The following is a 17,912-nucleotide window of genomic DNA, read 5'->3' on the forward strand; positions in this document are numbered from 1 at the left end:
GCGGGCGAGCCGGCTCCCTGCTTGCTTTTGCGGAGCTGAGCTTGGTGCGGAGCCCCGGCTCTGCGGCTCCCGCAGCCCGAGCGCTGCCGGGGGCTGCTCCGCCGGGCCGGCCCCGGAGGAAGGGGTCGGGAGGCTCCTGCGCGCCGAGCACGACCTCTTCCTCCTCTTCCTCCTCCTCCTCGCTGCTCCCCCCACCTCGGGGAGCTCTTGGCGACCGTCGGCGCCCGCTCACACGGGAGAGGAGCGGAGGGGGGGGTGGGGGGGGATGAGCCTCGGCAGCAGCTCCAGCAGGAGGAGGAGGAGGAGGAGGAGGAGGAGGAGGAGGGAAAGAGGGAGGGAGAGAGGGAGGGGAGCAGGGAGGGAGGAAACCCGAGTGCAGGTGACCCGGCGGGAGGTTGCTGCGCGGCGGGGCCGGGGCCGGGGCCGGGGCCGGGGCCGGGGCAGAGGCAGGCGGCGGCGGCGCCCGGCCATGCACGTCAATGGCAAGGTAGCGCTGGTCACCGGGGCGGCGCAGGGCATCGGCCGGGCCTTCGTGCAGGCGCTGCTGGACAAGGGCGCCAAGGTAAAGCCTCCCCCTTCCCCGCCGCGGGCGCCGCGGCCCCCGGGCGGCGGCGGCGGCGGAGCCGCCGCCGCCGCCGCTCAGCGCCGCCGCCCTGCGCCGCGCAGGTGGCCCTGCTGGACCGCAACCCCGAGGCCGGCCGGGAGAGCAAGGCGGCCCTGGACGGGCAGTTCGAGGCGCAGCGGACCGTCTTCATCCAGTGCGACGTTACGGAGCAGGAGCAGCTGAAAGGTAAGGAGGAAACTGTCCGCGCTGCGCGCTCGCTTGACGTGCAGCGACCTGAAGCAGCCCGGGCTGCTGAACCAATAACTGTGCAATTAAGGTTTCTGGAGGACAGCCTACTCCCAATCGCTTCTGCCGGTGACTCAAAAAGGATTTGTTTCGGGACCTGCAGATGTGAAATGTTATTGCCAGCATGTATGTATTCCACTGTGTTACTTGGCGTGTCGTTAAAAAAAAGGGGAGGGGGGGAGGAAAAAGAAAAAGAACTAATTTCCCCTGAGTGCTGTGTGATCGTTTTGCGTGAAAGCCTCTTCAGAAGATAATTTTTATTTTATGAGTAATATGCTTTAAAGTACAGACTTGCTTTTTATGAGGCTCTAGTGCAGACTCCAAGCTGCATTCGCTCATCACAGAGGTGATAAATTCTGCTCTGSGTTGTAGCGCTCTCCCCATACAGCATGCAACCTATTGAATACAGGTTGGGAACACTTAATGTGCATTTTGCAGAGTGAGGTAGCCAAGGGCTTCTGTCATGGATAATTGGCACATGTTCTCATTGACAGAATAAATCGCATTCCCTACCAGGTTCCTATAATATCTTATAACTGTGGGGGAGACTTCATAATATTTCATAAGAGCCACATCCTTTCATGAAAGTTTCATTATTAAGGAATACAGTCATAGGTAATGAGTCAGATTCATATTTTGACATCACTTTTATCAATGCCCTTTTGCCAGAATTTTTTGTGTCAGGCTAGATGTGAATATTTAGTTTTGCTTTTATTCACTACACTTTATCTGCTACTTTCTTAACAGCAGCAGTTAACCATATTTATTCCTCTGTCACGAAACATACTGCCTGTCCAGAATTCAGCAATGTTGTTCACTGCCCTGGGTTGTGTGAATATGCTTAATCTCAAATTTTTATATTAACTCCTGGTCTTTTAAGTTCTTAGTGGACACATCAAGTCCTGTACTTGTTTGTTGGGCCCAAGCGCTTGTGCTTACAYCAAGCTCCCCTGATTTTACTGTAGCTCTTCCCGAATGAAACAATTTGCAGTATTGGAACCAGTATATAGTAGGTACATAATGCTCATGGCAAGAAGACCAACTCTTCCATCTACATTCATGCCTGTGCTTTTTTCTCTGGTGGCTCTCTCACATATTACCTCCCCTCCCCACCCAAAAATCTTCTATCTTGACCTACTTTTGAAAAATCATCATGCCTTTATTTTTTCTTTCCATGAACATTTAGGAAGCTCACTTATGACTGGTATTTATGCCTACCTTCCACTGTTTTTTGTTACCTCTCCTTTAAAATGAATTCTTCATTTTAATGGTCACCATTCCATACGATTCCTTTTATTTTTTACACTTCTGTGAGCAGCAAGTAACTAGTGTGCAGTGTAAACAAAGAATTATTCTGCTTTCAAATGATGAAGAACAAGTCAGTTTACACTGACGTGCTGGTGACAATGCTGATTAAGAAAATAGGAGATTTTTCTGTGTGTGGGCCAYACAGATGGGACCACTGTAGCCAAATAAACTTTTACCAGAAATATTCCAAATCATCTTTTATTTTAGCATAAATATGCAAACAGTTGAAAAGTATTTGGTTATATTCTCAATGTATAAGCTGGAAAACTACWATTAATCAAGACTACCTGTAAACTTAATAAACAAATGATTAAGACAGATCATCTGGTAAAGTATTATTATTGATGGGGTTTTGAAGGCAAAAGATTTTGAATGATAGATATTAAGAATGAGGCTGATGAAAGATGATATATTGAGAAGCTTGAAAGAGAATCAGAGAGCCACTTCCCAAAATTAGGAATCTAATGGAAGATCCAAATAGCATTTTTTTGTAGCCTGCTCCTGGTAAAGTCAAAGGTCTTCACTTGCCATTGCTGGTACAGGATCACAAGGATGAGGAAAGGAAAAGTAATTCAAGAGTTTGATTCAGGAACCAGAGGATGAACTAGCAACAAATGTAATATAAGAAACACTGAAAGCTAGTATAAGAGGTTTTAAAAATATTAAAAGTGTAAAACAGGCCATTGGACAAAGAAAACCTTTTTCATCAGCTGCCTAGCTCTTGTTCTGGTGCGCAGATGATGATTCTGATGGACTTTTAGAGCATTCAGGCACAGAAAAGGCTGTAACAGTTCTGACCATCTGCTGCTAGAACAAACTTTTTAAGCCCACGCAACTGCTGCAAAAAAAGGTAGATTTCTCAAAGCTGCTGCTATACTCCTGACTGACATTACCAAAGACCGAAGAGCAGAGGATTCAGGCTCCTGGGACCACCTTTTAATAAAGTGATTTCATTAAGGCCTGTCATGTCAACCATACTTCTAGTTTACCTGAAATACTCCAGATTTTTAGTCTGTCACCTAATGAATTTTTTTTAAACAATATTTGAGTGCATGTGTGTGTGTGTGTGTGTGTGTGTGTGTGTGTGTACGTGTGTGTGCATGCACGCATTTGGTTCTTGGTTTGCATAATAATAAATTTTTAGTGATGAACTATATTTGGAAGGAAGATCATACAAGCTGTATATATAAAAATAGATATAAACTATATATATATGTATATTCACACACACACATACATATAAACATATGTTTCGGATAATGGCAGCAATCATGGGAAAACTTAGTCTCGACTGGACATCTGGAGGTCATGTCACCCAGCTACTCTTCTAAGCAGGACCAACTTAGATGAGTTTGCTCATCACCTTGACATCATTGTGTTTTTCCGTTATCTTTTGTCTTAATGCAAACTCTGATACCTGGGAGAACACAATATCATTTTATGAAATGCTTTGGAAGACTGGTAATTTCTTTCCATCAAAAGATTGAATTTGAGAAACACACTGTTAAGTTACCTGATAAGTAGGATACATAATAACTTATTCATAAATGGATAAAATTAATCAAGAAGTATGACAAAGTATTTGTAGTTAAAAGATTCATACTGCTTGTATTAGTTACATTACTGAATAAGAATTACATTCTTAAAATAAGTTGCACTCAATTCAATCGAGAAAATCATTCTGAATATATAAAGTTTTTATTTTATTTTAGATTTAAAATAGATGAGACCAAATCTGGAATTTAWTAAATATATCAAACCAGTACAAGAACAAGTTGTAAATGCTTAATTTATATAATGAGGATGTCAAACATCCTCTCTAATACCACAGTAGGTATGGATATTAAGAAAATTCATAACAGGATTGTTATCAGGCACTATAAAACTGAATGATTACTATGGTATCTTAATCCCTTCAGTTTTCCTGAATATGTTTAATATTGGTGAATGGCTAGATAAAGAATGTAATTATGTCTTGTTCACTAATGATTAAAAAATAGTTACGACATTTTTGTAGAATGACAAATATGCATTACATTTATTTTCAATAAGTGCTAAGGAATGTCATCCTTGGATTTTACTATAGGTGCTTTCGAAAAAGTAATTGAACATTTCGGAAGGCTGGATATTGTGGTTAATAATGCTGGAGTGAATAATGAAAAGGACTGGGAAAGCACAATACAAATTAACTTGGTAAGCATTATCCATTTTCAAATGTTCACGCTTCAGTAATTAATGCCAGAATACACTTAAGTCAGGAGGCCACGGATTGTACAGATTGGGCATATGACAAAATGTTAATTACTAGATTGGAAAGTACAGCTAATTTAAAACATAACTGCATATGTACTAACCAATAAAAATGTGTGYGTTGAGTCTTTTAAATTGTCTGCCCAAGTCATACAGCACTATGTAAAGGTACTCAGTACCACCAGACTGGTAACAGCAGACAGCCCTTGCCACAAAGCACAGCAAAATCTGTGTAGATCTAATAATTCGGTCCCCAAAGCAATAAAGCTACATCTACGTGAGGCCAGTGTGTTTATAGAAAAGTTTCAGAATATTTTAGCTGCTTGTGAGATTCAGCTGGCCTGTACTAGAGAAATATGCTGCCCACCACTGGTATTACGAGAAAAACTCAACCAAGAGCTCCATATTTTCTTCACTAATGAAGTGAGCATAAGATAAGAGTTTTTAATATAGGCCATTTCAGTAACATCACTGACTAAAATACCCATCTTGAGGGTTAGGGTTCGGCAAGTCTCTCCAAAGACCGTACTTACAAAACGTTATAATCTAGACCTGCAAAGAAAAGTAGCAAAAGAAAGCTTGGAAAAGTGCAATGTGGAGTTTGTGTCCAATCAGTCATTTGGAATTTGTCAGCCTAATAACAGAGCTCAGAATAAGAAAATTAAAAGTTTATATTTGTGTCAAMAAGTTTTATGGACAAAAGTGCCTGAGTAGGGGGGCTCAGTGGGAGAGGTTGTTTGGAAGCCCAATATAAAAGCAGGATTAGAATTTTCTCCTGGGAGAAGAAGTAAATTTTGTTTGGTACTTCAGAATGAAAAGGGAATYGCTGCTCAACTCTTAGCTTTCTCCATGGATGTAGTGGTACACATTTTCTTCACTACATGGTGTAGTGATAATTCTTAATCAGGGACTACCTTATCCAGCTCACAGAGTATCAGCAATACAAATGCATCTGTAGGCTAGCTTGGGTATCAACAGGAGCTGTATGGATCCTGAAACAAGATTTCTGAAGAACATTTTCTATACTTAAAACAGAAAATAAATTGTGTCCTAACTGAAGTAGTTCTGTAACTTGCATTTCAAATATTTTTCATACAAATTTGAAAGGTACTGTCATCTTCATTGGAGTCCAAGCCTGTAGAAACAAAGCCCTTTGCAATAAAAGTCTTTGAATTGCAGTGTGTCCATGAAAACAAAAAACAAGAAAAACAGGACAAGTAACACAGGCTGTATGTGAGACAGGTTATAGAAAGTTAATTGGAAAACTGTATGTTTAAAGAAAACATAGTTATAGATTTAATAACGTTTCTTCTTGACCTTCCAAGTCTATCTAAAATCTAGTTTGCTTTTGGAGGGCACTGGATTGAGACCACAGATTAAGAATTTCATAATGAGAGGAAATAGATTTGTTCATTTTCCTTTGCCTTTCCCTTACATCTTCTTTAAGGTTTAACTATACATATTTGCTCCTACTTCTTTCATTTCTTAAATATTCTGGCAAATTAAACATCAGGATGTTTCACTTTGTGAACTGACAGAAGTGTGACATCATGCAATTTGAATAGGTGTTGGCACAGATAACTTGAATTTAAAAGAAGACTTTGGGTTCCTAATAATTTTTCCTCTTTATTTCTGTGCCTGAAATTAATTTAAAATGCAAGTTATTGTAGTTAGGTATCCATCTGTCAAATTTACAAGCACAGATAGTTAGGCAGGACTGAAAAACTGAGATCCATGTGAGGAACATAATAAAAATAATGAAGATGTTGCTGAGCAGCAAAGCTTGAAGATATTGCATCCCCAGGTAAATGTCCTAACTTACAGAGTCATACCGAAGCAATTTTTAAAAGCCAAGAGCTTTAAAACAGGAGGCATTGAAAACCTCCTTCTTCTATTCCTTTTGTCTTATTGCCGGTGATTGGGCACCAGGACACAGATGTGAGTTTGAACTATCTCAGGTAACAGAAAAATCGATATCCCAATCTTCCAAATCTATATGCGTAACTATTGTGGTACTGCCTCTGAAAATAAAAAGGGGAAGATATTACCATAAATAAAAACTGTACAATATCGTGTAGGTGAAACCACATTAAATGTACTAATGACTTAATTCAAAGCTGAAAGTTGAATAAATGCATCAATTTATGCAGGTAGCTGTGGAATGAGCATATATAAGATGAACAAGAATAGCCATATGGGTTAAATCAAGGACACTCCAGGTTCTAAATACCTTCACCTRTCTTTTACTTTGAATATTCTTTTACTGTGTATAACTAGATGAGCTAGTTACCTAACTTCTTTCCACAGGGTATTTCTATCTAGTTATAGTAATTTCCATGAACCAGTATATACACATTTTATGCTTCCTGCTAATTAATTATAAAAATGGAACAATAACATCTGGAACATATAATATGTTGTATTGATCAGTCCCATAAAATACATTTTGCTTCTTGTAAAGAAAAGAGCAAAATATGTTTGAACTGTGCAATTTTAAAAGTCTCTGTATCCCCAGAGCAGGATATACAAATATCCTTTACATTATCTCTAAGAATAGGAAGTTCTGTAGCCACACATTTTGACACATGCTATGCAAGCATTTTCTAGTTAAAAAAGAAAAAACCTCTACATGCMATTCTTTGTCTTAGTGATATTATTTATATACTGATACGACAAATATTCCCTGCCCCAGTTTAAAGTACAAAGTACAAAAGTAGAGCAGTACAGAGCAAGATAAATCAGAACAAACACACGTGGGGTGTGTTCTTTATGGCCACAACAGTCCACAGAACCGGTTGGTCTTCAGGAGCTATTTTTAAAGGAGTGCAAGGAAGTTCCCTGATAGCACTTCTTGAGAAAGTGTGGGTAACAGAAGTGAAGAAGCAAGTTTGAAGAATGGGACATAGTTTAGAAGGAAAAAAGCAGGAGTAAAACACAGTTCCTACTTGTATCTGTTAAAAATTCCTGAGGAGGAGAAAAGATAGGTTGATAAAAAAAAAAAAAAAAAAAAAAAAAAAAAAAAAGAAAAAAAAAAAAAGAAAGAAAAGAAAAGGAGAGAGTAGCAAACACTGAAAAGAGATTCCCATGGCATTCCACAATTTAGCTGTATTCCATGCAGCACAATATCTATCTTTTCATTACTTTGTTAATATTTATATTAACTTTTTAGTTAAATATTCCAGCAATGCCATCCTGTCCTCACCACAAACCTCTGAAGTTGATAGTTGATAGTTGCCTGGTAAATACCAGCTTGATCAAGGATTTGATCAATTGCTGATTCCCATACAAATGCACACACTTGTTGTTATGATATATAAAGACCTTGGCAACTGTTTAGGAATTCTGTTTTTTTTTTWAAGTGGATATTACTGGTGCAGTTTCAACAATCCACATGCCCACACGGACAGACACACACACATACACAGAAAAGCGTGAGCACATGACGCAGGTTTTCATCRGGAGTTGTGAAACAGCCCCTCCAGAATAAGAACAGTGTCTCTAGCATTCAACTTCACAAGAACTTATGCTTATGAAGTCCAGAAACTTTTGTAATCTAGCTTTCTTTCATGAAGTCCCCTAAAAAAAAAAGGAACCTGGATTTCACTGTCCTTGAAAATACATGTTAGCTAAATAAAAATTTGCTTCCTTAATTTTATCTTACATTGATGATGTAGGCTTCCTGGAACAGCGAGAGGCCACTATAACTGCAGTATCTTTTCTCTTTATGAATACATGTAGAACATTTTATACTAAGTGAATCCAAAAATTTATTTGGGCATCCCTTTTTCACCTTTGTATTAGAGATTTCTGCAGACAGAGTTAAGTCATGTTACATAGTTAAAATGTAACAGTAGTTCTGTTACATCTGCTTACCTATTAAATATTACTGGAATTAAAAGTGCAGAAGTACTTCACATGACATTTTGACTATCTTATTGTCCTATGTAGGACATATGCTGTGTCTCTCCATGATTTATCTCAAGGCTGGTTGACAATACCTTTGAATAAATATGTAGCTCGCAACCTCAAAACATTATGTATGTATACTGACATATACACAGTGTATATATATATATATATATATATGTATGTATGTATGTATGTATATGTATGTATATATATGGACTATATTTAGTCCAGAAAGATCAAATTCATAAGGCTCCAAAAATCTTGAAAACATTCTGCTAGAAAAAAAAATAACCATTCATTAGCATGTAGGGGGATGCATTTTTATTTGTTATGCATATCTAGTACTAACTTGTTTATCTATTTTTTGAGGAAAAGAATTGGTTCATTCTTTTCTGTTACTATTTGACTTAGTCTTATATGACCAAAAAGACATATAATGTTATTGTATTGTAATAAAAAGTTCTTCTGAAAATCACATCAGAAAATTATGTCATTTTTACACCATTTGATATGTGTCTATTTTTTTCAGACATGCTTCAATCTTGATAAAAATAGGGAAAAAGGGTGTTCAGACAGAAATAGCAAAAGTAAGAAAGTTGACCTCCTAAGTCATTCAGGATTCAGAAGGGCTGGTTTCTAAAATAAAATATCTAGTGGAGTTCCTATTCGTCTTCAGTGTTGTCTGCATTTTAATGATAGCTTCTTCCCCCCTCCCAAAAGAAAGGGCAAAGGTATGTCAGCAAAAACACCAAATGCCTGAAGTCAATCGGAGAGAGGAAAACTTCAAGTATATGCATAAAATTTGTTCAGGGCTGTGACTGTGTCATCATTCCTAGACAAAATGTGGCAAAACCCAGCAATTAAGTGTTTTTATTTTGTTCATTCGTTTGAATAATTTATTCRTGCAAACAACGGTGGTAGTAAATTTCTGTGAATTCAGAACAGTCAAATTCTAAAGTGAAGTCTGCCTAAGTCCAAATTTGGCCTGATAAAATCCTTAGATTTGTGCTGCAGAGAGAAGAATGCAACTGTATCTATTCAGTTTTTGATATGTGAGCTACAGAAAAATTAAGCACTTTCCTCAGCTGTCTTGTGACCTTCAGGTGAAAGTACCTTATTGAAAATACTGCAGCTTAGAAACACTAGTTGACAGCATACTATTTAGTGCATTTGTTACACCAATACGTACATAATTTAAGGTAAGATTTATCAATTAACAGTCAAGTGGTTACAGWCAAGGAAGAAAAAAAGTAAGCCTCCAACCTTGGGGTGTTCTGTCTAAAACAAATCCCATTTGTGGGGTTAGGGTGGAAAAAAAGGAAAGGTAAGCGCAGTAGTGGCCTTTTTGAAGACGCAAGGAAATGGAACTCTTCAAACTGTTCTGAGCCTCAAGAGGATCAGTAAGAATATGCAAAGATGACATACTACCAGGGATTGACACTGTCGTAGGAAACATTACAGATGTCAGAAAAGCAATCAGTGAATCAAAAGATGGGGAAATAGCTTGAAAGCGTTATTGTGCAGATTTCTGAGTGATGGAACTGCTGTATTTTCCTTGCCTGTTTTTTTTAACAAGTATAAAATGAAGAAGAGTGAAGCCCAATTCSTCTGTCCAAAAAATAAAAGCAGAACTGAAGTAAGTTCAACAATTGAGAGAATTCACATTACTTCCAGTTAGTGGGTGAGGCAGGGGAAGGGACTTGTATGTAACACATTAGACACAAAAAATTAAGCTTAGGCTGTGAATTTGAGACTAAAGCATTCAAGACAAACCATTTTTTTCAGATATATTGTGAAAGCATAGGTAGAGGGTAAACATTTCCTGAGAAAAGATTTTTAACATCTAGAAAGTCTTTGCAGATATTCACAAGGAGAGATTTAGGGAAATGATGGACTATTAGCTGATTYTGAGAATTTACATCCTCAAAGAACTAAGTATTCAGCTAGCATTTGTTGTGGTAAATAGTGTAAGAAATGATAGCTGTCTTACTMCTTTTGCTTAGTCTATATTACTCATTTCCTGGGTCATATGGAGCTGGTAAAGAAGCGTATATTAAAAATCTCACATGCAAACGAGAAAGTGCRTTGGAAGAAACGTGAGTGCTTCAAGTAGTTCAGTATAGCTCATAGCTGAATGAAACTTCCAAACAACGAGCAAACCTTGGAAAGCCAATTGGTTTGGTCAATAATAAGGAAATACTAATCAGTAGTTTTAACAGGCTAACTAAGCAAACTTCAGAAATGATCCATTTCCATTTATTTAAGGACAAATTCTTAATGCTACAAAAGGTAACGATGTTCCACTGTGAAAAGGCAGAACAGAAATTTCTTTGGAGTAYGCTACAGCCTTTTTCCAGTCCATATACCTGGCTTTCCTTTCTCCTGTGTGCCAGGAGAGATGTCTTTCATGCCAAAATAATGTGGCTAGGACACATACCTGGATCTAGCAGACAGGAATTACCATCCGGTCCCACAGCGCAGGCCGAGGCAGTAATGCCAAGCACTGTTTCCTAATGCTAGCAACACAACTGCTAAAAGTGAAGCCTTTTTTTAAAAAAATAAGCAAAACAAAGAACAGTGCTCTCTGTAGAAGATTAAACGGCATAGGCAACTAGTTTAGCAAGCCTGCATTCTCAGGTGTTCTGTTGTTCAATGGCTTAGTTGCTTATTCCTTCAGAATAATTCAATGTCAGAAAGGGACCAAGTGCCTAAGCAGAGACATGGCCACTGAAAAGTGAGAAGCACCACTTATCTTGGAATCAATGGCACGAGAATCAGCCCCATAGGTGGATAAAGAAGCCTGTAAGGCCTAAATATCGYAATTTCTGCTGTTCACATTGCATTACGAAGCATACAGATTTATCTTAATTGCATGGTAAGCCAATGATGATCTTAGCTTACAGCTTCTAATGCATGTTTACAGTAACTGATGAAGCAGCACAATGAAAGGCAAATTTCTCCTACCTAAGAGAAATAATTAAGCCAGCTACTCAAATTGTAATAYTAATCCTAGGTCTTTGAGGAACACATGGGGAAAAAAGTAAGGAAAACTGCACAATAGATACTAAAGCATAGTGTTTCACTCCTACAGTGTACAAAATGATCAAATCCTACTATACATTCTTTTCTTCTTTCTGCCTCTCCTTTGCTAAGCTTCTTGGTTTCCATAGTTTGGGCTGGAAAATACATACTGAAAATTGGTTTAGTATGGTAAGTAAACCAGTCTACACGTAGGAATACCAATGGACTTGCATGCTTGCTGCAATCTGTCTGCTTCCGAGGAAATCTGAATCAGACCCACCTCCCTGACCAACAGTAAAATGCTAAAATTTTCCAGAGCTCTCACTATCAGCACTTGGCTTCAGACTTTTAAAGTGTGTCCTAGGTAGTTTATGAATAGCTCATARGGTACTTCAAAATATTTCCTTCTAGATAGTCATCTGTCTGCAACATCGTAATATGAAAGTCAAATGATCTTGGGTCAAATTCCAGCCCTGTGCTAGCCTGTTTTATGAAAAAACAAATAAATTGCCTTTTTTTTTTTTTTTTTGGTTCAGTATCCCTAGCATATAAGCCTAGAACTGATTAGCTTAGAAACCTATGTAAAATGTCAGGACAGATTAGTGATTACTATTTTGTCCTCTCAAGGRAATGCATATTGCCTTATCACTTTGACAGCAACAGAATGATCCTCTCCAGCACTGAATGCAGAGAATTCCTCAGCGTAGAATAGTAGCATTCCTAAAGAGAAAGCAGAGGTTTCAACCCTCTGGGGGTGGTAAGGGAAATTTTATTAAATGTGTATAAGAAATCATGGCAATTGAAACACTTGTCTTGAAACACAAGAAAAGAAGCACTGCATACTAAATTATTCCAAAGCAATTGTAATTTGCAAAGGACGATGACTAACGATGTTTTGGAAGTCATCACTGCTAAAGAATATGCATTTTTCATTTATAAATCAAACTAAGAATGTTACAATGATACAGACAGGGTATGTAAAACTGAACTACAAGTGGCACGTTGGAATGCAAGAACATTGTACAGCACGTACTAGATAGGTTGCTAAAGCCAGAACAAACTGCATTAAGTCTTTATTGAAGACTTAGAGTCTTATTAGAGTCCATTTCAATATATGTTTTTGTTGAGAGCAATACCATTAAAACAATGCAGCTTTGGGAAGCATAGAAATAACAAGAATTTATAACCCAGATTTTATAACTTCGGGGTTTGATTTTGACTCTGATACCTAAATTGCCAATCAACGTGTTAAATAGAATCACTGGTTGTTGATAGGACGTTTCCATGAGCAACCAAAAATGTTTTGAATATTTGCACAACTACTTTGCAAAGTCGTATCATGCAGTGAGATATAAGGTTTTGTTTCTATTACTGGTGCTCTAGAATGTCTTATCTCCTCTGATCCAAGTCTATAACTTGGGGAAGCTAATACTAGGAAATGCTGCCAAAAGTTCACCATTACAACTTCACTGGAAGGAAGTCTAAACATTTTACTGGCATTTATAGTGAGACTGGCATTCCTGGGAGCATACTGAGATTTTTAATGCACCTTAACAAGCTGTCTTTATTACTTGCAAGAGTAAAACATTATAGAAATAATATGTTTATTAAGAAAACAAACATCAGTAGCACTAAGATCACAGGCTTTTCAGCAGCCAGGATGACAACCATTTAGACTAATTTCAGATTCTAATGATAGCAGTTTTCAGTAGCTATGAGCAAAAAGTTAGGTTAGAGTCAGCTTTCCTAATTTTTCATTTCAACTGAATTTAATTGCATATTTGACTACTTTCCTACTCTTTGTTCTTGACATTTTTATGCATGAACGTTCATGCAGCTGAATGCAGCTGCAAATAAAGTAACTGTAAAAAGTCTCTCCTGAAAGTGCTTTCTTGTACAAAGCTATTCTTGCAGCATATTTTTACCGTAAAAGAACACCCAACCTTTTTTAAAATTAGGCAATTTTAAATGTTAACTTCTCCAAAATTGCTAATTGCAAAAGATAAACTATGAATTAGCATTAAGAGGATTAAGTTAGTATTCTCAAAAGTATACGCAAAGAATTATCCAATCTAAAGACACTTTCAGTTTTATCCTAACACATGCCCATTTTTGTCACTCCTTCAGAAGTTTATTGAAAGCCATGTTGCAGGTATTTTTCTGGGCTGCAAAAAGCTCATCGTTCTTCGGCTGTATTCCTTTCTATTGTGCATTTCTATAGTATAGTGAAATAATAGCTGAAAAGATTTCTTATAGAATTCAACTGGAATATTCCGTCTGACAGCAGATGGGAGTTCAGACTCATATTTCTCACGAGAGGAAGCCTCAGGCTGTAATTTATGCTCTTGCAAAGATGGATTTCGTAACAATTTTTTTTAAAAAAATTTGCTATTGTTCTTTAAAGTATATGCATTTCCTTGAAAAACCTCTTTCCCATTGCTTTTTGGCACCCAGATATGAGAGCCTACTTCAGTTTATTAACTCTGATGGATCCACAGGCTATATTGGAAACTAGTATTAAGTACATAATGGTATGGGTTGTACTACAGTAAGTTCAGATACTGTTTTTGTTTAGAGGACTATTGAGAGAWCTTTCTCTTCTAGAGGTGGGAAATTTTGGCAAGACAGAGGAAGAGACCTGTCACAAAACACTCTTCATTCTGAGTCCCACCTCACGGGTCTGCAGACAGCCAGGTTCCTGCCACGCTGTATATCCTGTTTAGAGCTTACCTCCAGAAAATTCTTCATGTATGAGCCACATTTTTTGCCAAGTTTTGTCTATGAATGGCAGCAAGCATAAGAGCAGTAATGGAATGAAAACCTGCCTTAAGTTGGAAGACAACTTCTCGCAACACCTGCGTAAAGGAGAATGCTACCCAAAGCTTGCTAATGGAATTAATTTAGTCTACAGAGAAAAAGGAACAGTACTATAGTTTTGATAGAAAATTCAAGGTGCCTGCTTTTTCTTGACTTATAAAGTGGTTTGGCCAAAGACTCATCTAGATCCGTTATCTCTTTCATTTACACAGCTGGAGGAAGAGAAAAATCCTCTGGGAGCCCCAAGCTACTTCCTTCTGCCGCTGATTTATTTCCTCTAGCCCTAAGTGGAATTCTCTTTTTCTACCTTGCAGGCTGAGCCACTGCTGCAGGGCATGATAGGACCCACAGGTGCTCTTCATAGCTCTTCATTAACCACTTTCTTTCTAAAATGTCTTGTCACAACCTGTCACATGTGAAAAACAAAAGCTAACTAAAAATCTCACAACCCAACCACCCTTAATTCYAAGTCTAACTTCAGCTGAGTTGCCACTGGGTTTATCTTCAGAATAAATGTACCTTACAGCAACAGTAGTGGGCATTAATGATCCTGTTTTCCAATAAAAGTTTTGAAATTTATATGCGACAAGCAACATTAAACAGTTCTAGACATTACATTTATAACGACTCTGCTACTTTAGAGGATGTGAGAGAGGAATCAGATAACTCAGGATTTTGTAAGCCACTGGAGACGGTTTTCGGAATGTTTCCTTTAAATCGTTTAATCAGTAACCTTGTTTTGATATTAATCAAAACATTTTTAAAAGTATRTAACTTAACGACAGAATGACAGGTCAGATCTCCCCAGAAGAAAAATATAAAACAGAAAAAAATGTAATGGGAACTTTTTGTTTAAGAAAAGTTGAAAATGTCATTTCAGAATTTTGAAATAGTAATATTTTGTTATGTTTACATTMTACCATAATACAGCAGGAATATGGAAAATACAGCAGAAAATAGTGCGACTATAGAAAAGCAGAAAAACTCACTGAACTCAGTGTCAAAAATCCTAAGCAAATTTGAGAATGAAGTCTGAAGCTGTTTTATYGCTGACAATGGACAGTTTATCTTCATGTTACTTGGGCACTAAATAAAGCAATGTTAAGAAAGCAAGATATGCAGTCTTCCAAATCTGATTCCCAYTAAAATCAAGAACATTTCTTGAAGAAGGGCAACAAAGCTTGAATTACGATTTTCACATTACATTTTACAGCATATATATCCAAAAATATCAGCTAATGAAAATGAAATAATACCTATCTTAAAGTTATTTCAACTTTGGTTTTGGAATTTAGATAACAGTAGAAGAATACTTAATGTTCTGATTTTTAAGAGCTCTTCCTTTCTAGTAGAGCCAGCCACTAGCCATTAGGATGTTAGCCATATACAGATTTTTTACTGCGTGTTTGTGTTACTTTGGAATATTTTCATCTCTGTGATTCACAGTTCTGTAAACCTTCCCCCAGAACTCCCAGGGAATGGCATGCAGATGTGCAAAGATTTGTAGGKCCTCTTCGTCTTTTGAGTGTCAACTTTAGTTGGGTCCAGTATCACCAGATGCTAATAAAATATATAGAGAGAGTTTTAGTTTAAAAAGTGAGGTAATATTTGTGGAAATATAGAAGTGATTCAATTTATATGCTCATTTTAAGTAGAAATTGTAAACCAATGTGAACTGATTGTGGGGAAATCTAACAAAAGCAGCGAATAGTTGTGAAACCTATCAGTAATGCAGTAATACTGCAATATCACGCAAGTTAGTAGCTCTTGCACTAGGGCCATCTCCTGTTACCTTTCTATTAGCACTCATTAAGTTAACTAGTAAAAGGACTCACTCTCTGGRAGAGACTCTTCCTCTTGATTTGTTTAGGAGACCAATAACTACAGGCTTTGCCTACATTTAGGAATCTCAGYTTAATTGTCTGAAGTTTGGTAGGATTAATCCCAGCAAAAGTTCTGAYTGCAGTTGGGTTCAAAAAGAGATCTTAAGAAATCAACATTATACAGAAAAAAAAAATCTTCCTTAGAATTCTTTCTGAAACAACAACAACAAAAATTCTTACACAAGCTGCAGCTAATATACCAACACCATCTTTCACATCTCTTAGAATGCTTTTTTTTTTAACCTCATCTACATTTGTCAGTTTAGATTAACCTTCTTTTGAGAGGAATAGTAAAACTCCAGTAACTCTAGTCAGAAAAGAATACAAATTTTAAATACCCTGGGAGCAGAAATATATCACATAATCCTAAAGCATGGAGGTTTCTTGTGCCCTCAGCTAAGTGGAGTTATAAATGTTACTGATATCTTCAGATTCAGTACATTTTCAGTTGTATTTTCTACAATGTAGAGAAGTTTGACTATGCTAAGTCAACAAAAATATTGAGGTTTGCATCAGTTCATGTGCCACTTATATCCTCAAACAAAAGGTTTTGTCTAAAAATTATTTACTTATTTTATATTTCATTTGCTTCACAGAGTTTCTGGTTGTAATATTTTAGTTTGATTATTCATACCTGAATTAAAAAAAATAACTAACCTGCTATGATTTCTATCCACTGCATTTCTGCTTCTGTAGTTATTATGAATGGTGTTACTGCGGAATATCTTATTTCTATGTAATCTTCAAAGTATAAGATCACTGCTAAAGGAATACAAGCTCTGTGTACCACAATTAAAGCAAGATTCAGTTTTTAGGAGCTACTGGAGACATCTTTTGAATATGCCTTTTTTCCCCTATACCAGACATCTGTGATTAGAGGAACCTACCTTGGCCTAGAATATATGAGAAAAGGAAATGGCGGTGATGGTGGAGTAATCATTAATATCTCATCCTTGGCAGGTGAGAATATTTTCTGTCTAAATATTTGCCATTCACTGGTTTGTTTCTAAAATAAATGAGTCATGTTGATCACTCATATTTTTTTTCTTTCTTATGAATCTTCTTTTTTTCCTATTACGAGCTGGTTTTCACTAAAGCAACAGAAGTAATATCAAAGGACCATAGCTTTCATTTGCTTTTATCTCSACAGTTCAAAGAAGAATTCAGTAATTTTCCTAACTGATAAGTCTTTTATTAAATAGTTTTGAGCAAGATGTAAAAGCTTTATCAGATAGGTTTTGCTCAATATATGCCATACAGAAACCTGAAAAAAAACTAACCAGCCTCAAGTCATTATATTTATTCAACACTATTCAGTAGCATTGCTAAATTAAAAAAATGTGTATAATATACTGTGTGTAAGCAATATAATCCAATGTATAGACCTAATTTGAATTCAGAGTTTCTTTAAAATTGGTTATTTTTGATATTATATTTATCAGACGCCAAATGCAGAAAAATCAGATAATCTTTTCAYCAAAAGAGAGGAAGCAGCACCAGGTCTTCCCTGCTCAACTCTGTAGGAGCCCAGCTGTAGGAATATTTAAGATTAGACTGTATCTACTTTGTTAATGAAGGTCATCACATGCACTCTGCCAGTGCTTCAAGCCCTGTCTGGTGCAAGCCACCTCTACTAAAGAATAACATTCTTATTTCATTAAGCTTAAATTAACACATTTCTGCTCATAAATTGAAATACAGTTATAACACAGAGAAGTAATCTGTACAAAACCAGTTATATAGTTTCTGAGTTAGTCAGGGTAATTGCTGCTCAGTTGCAAGGGAGAATTCTGCGTCCTTTCCTGTGGGTAYGGTCTGAATTGCAATGAAAATATTCAGAGTGAAAACATAGGACTGAAGGGGAAATGGGCGAA

At 37.2% G+C, this 17,912-nt stretch overlaps 1 protein-coding gene across 1 annotated transcript in view; it reads left to right on the forward strand.

Moving 5' to 3' along the window:
- Nucleotides 1-368: 368 nt before the first annotated feature.
- The window catches only part of HPGD (15-hydroxyprostaglandin dehydrogenase), a 28,619-nt gene continuing 11,075 nt past the window's right edge, over nucleotides 369-17,912 (forward strand). The window contains exons 1-4 of the mRNA XM_085311399.1: nucleotides 369-562; nucleotides 667-790; nucleotides 4,245-4,351; nucleotides 16,902-16,998. Of these exons, the coding sequence (XP_085167525.1) occupies nucleotides 470-562; nucleotides 667-790; nucleotides 4,245-4,351; nucleotides 16,902-16,998 (421 nt within the window). The 5' untranslated portion in view covers nucleotides 369-469. The remainder of the gene's footprint in view (nucleotides 563-666; nucleotides 791-4,244; nucleotides 4,352-16,901; nucleotides 16,999-17,912) is intronic.

Source organism: Rhea americana, unplaced genomic scaffold, assembly GCF_003343005.1.
Source record: "Rhea americana isolate MKP2758 unplaced genomic scaffold, rheAme1 scaffold_34, whole genome shotgun sequence".
NCBI classification, from domain to species: domain Eukaryota; kingdom Metazoa; phylum Chordata; class Aves; order Rheiformes; family Rheidae; genus Rhea; species Rhea americana.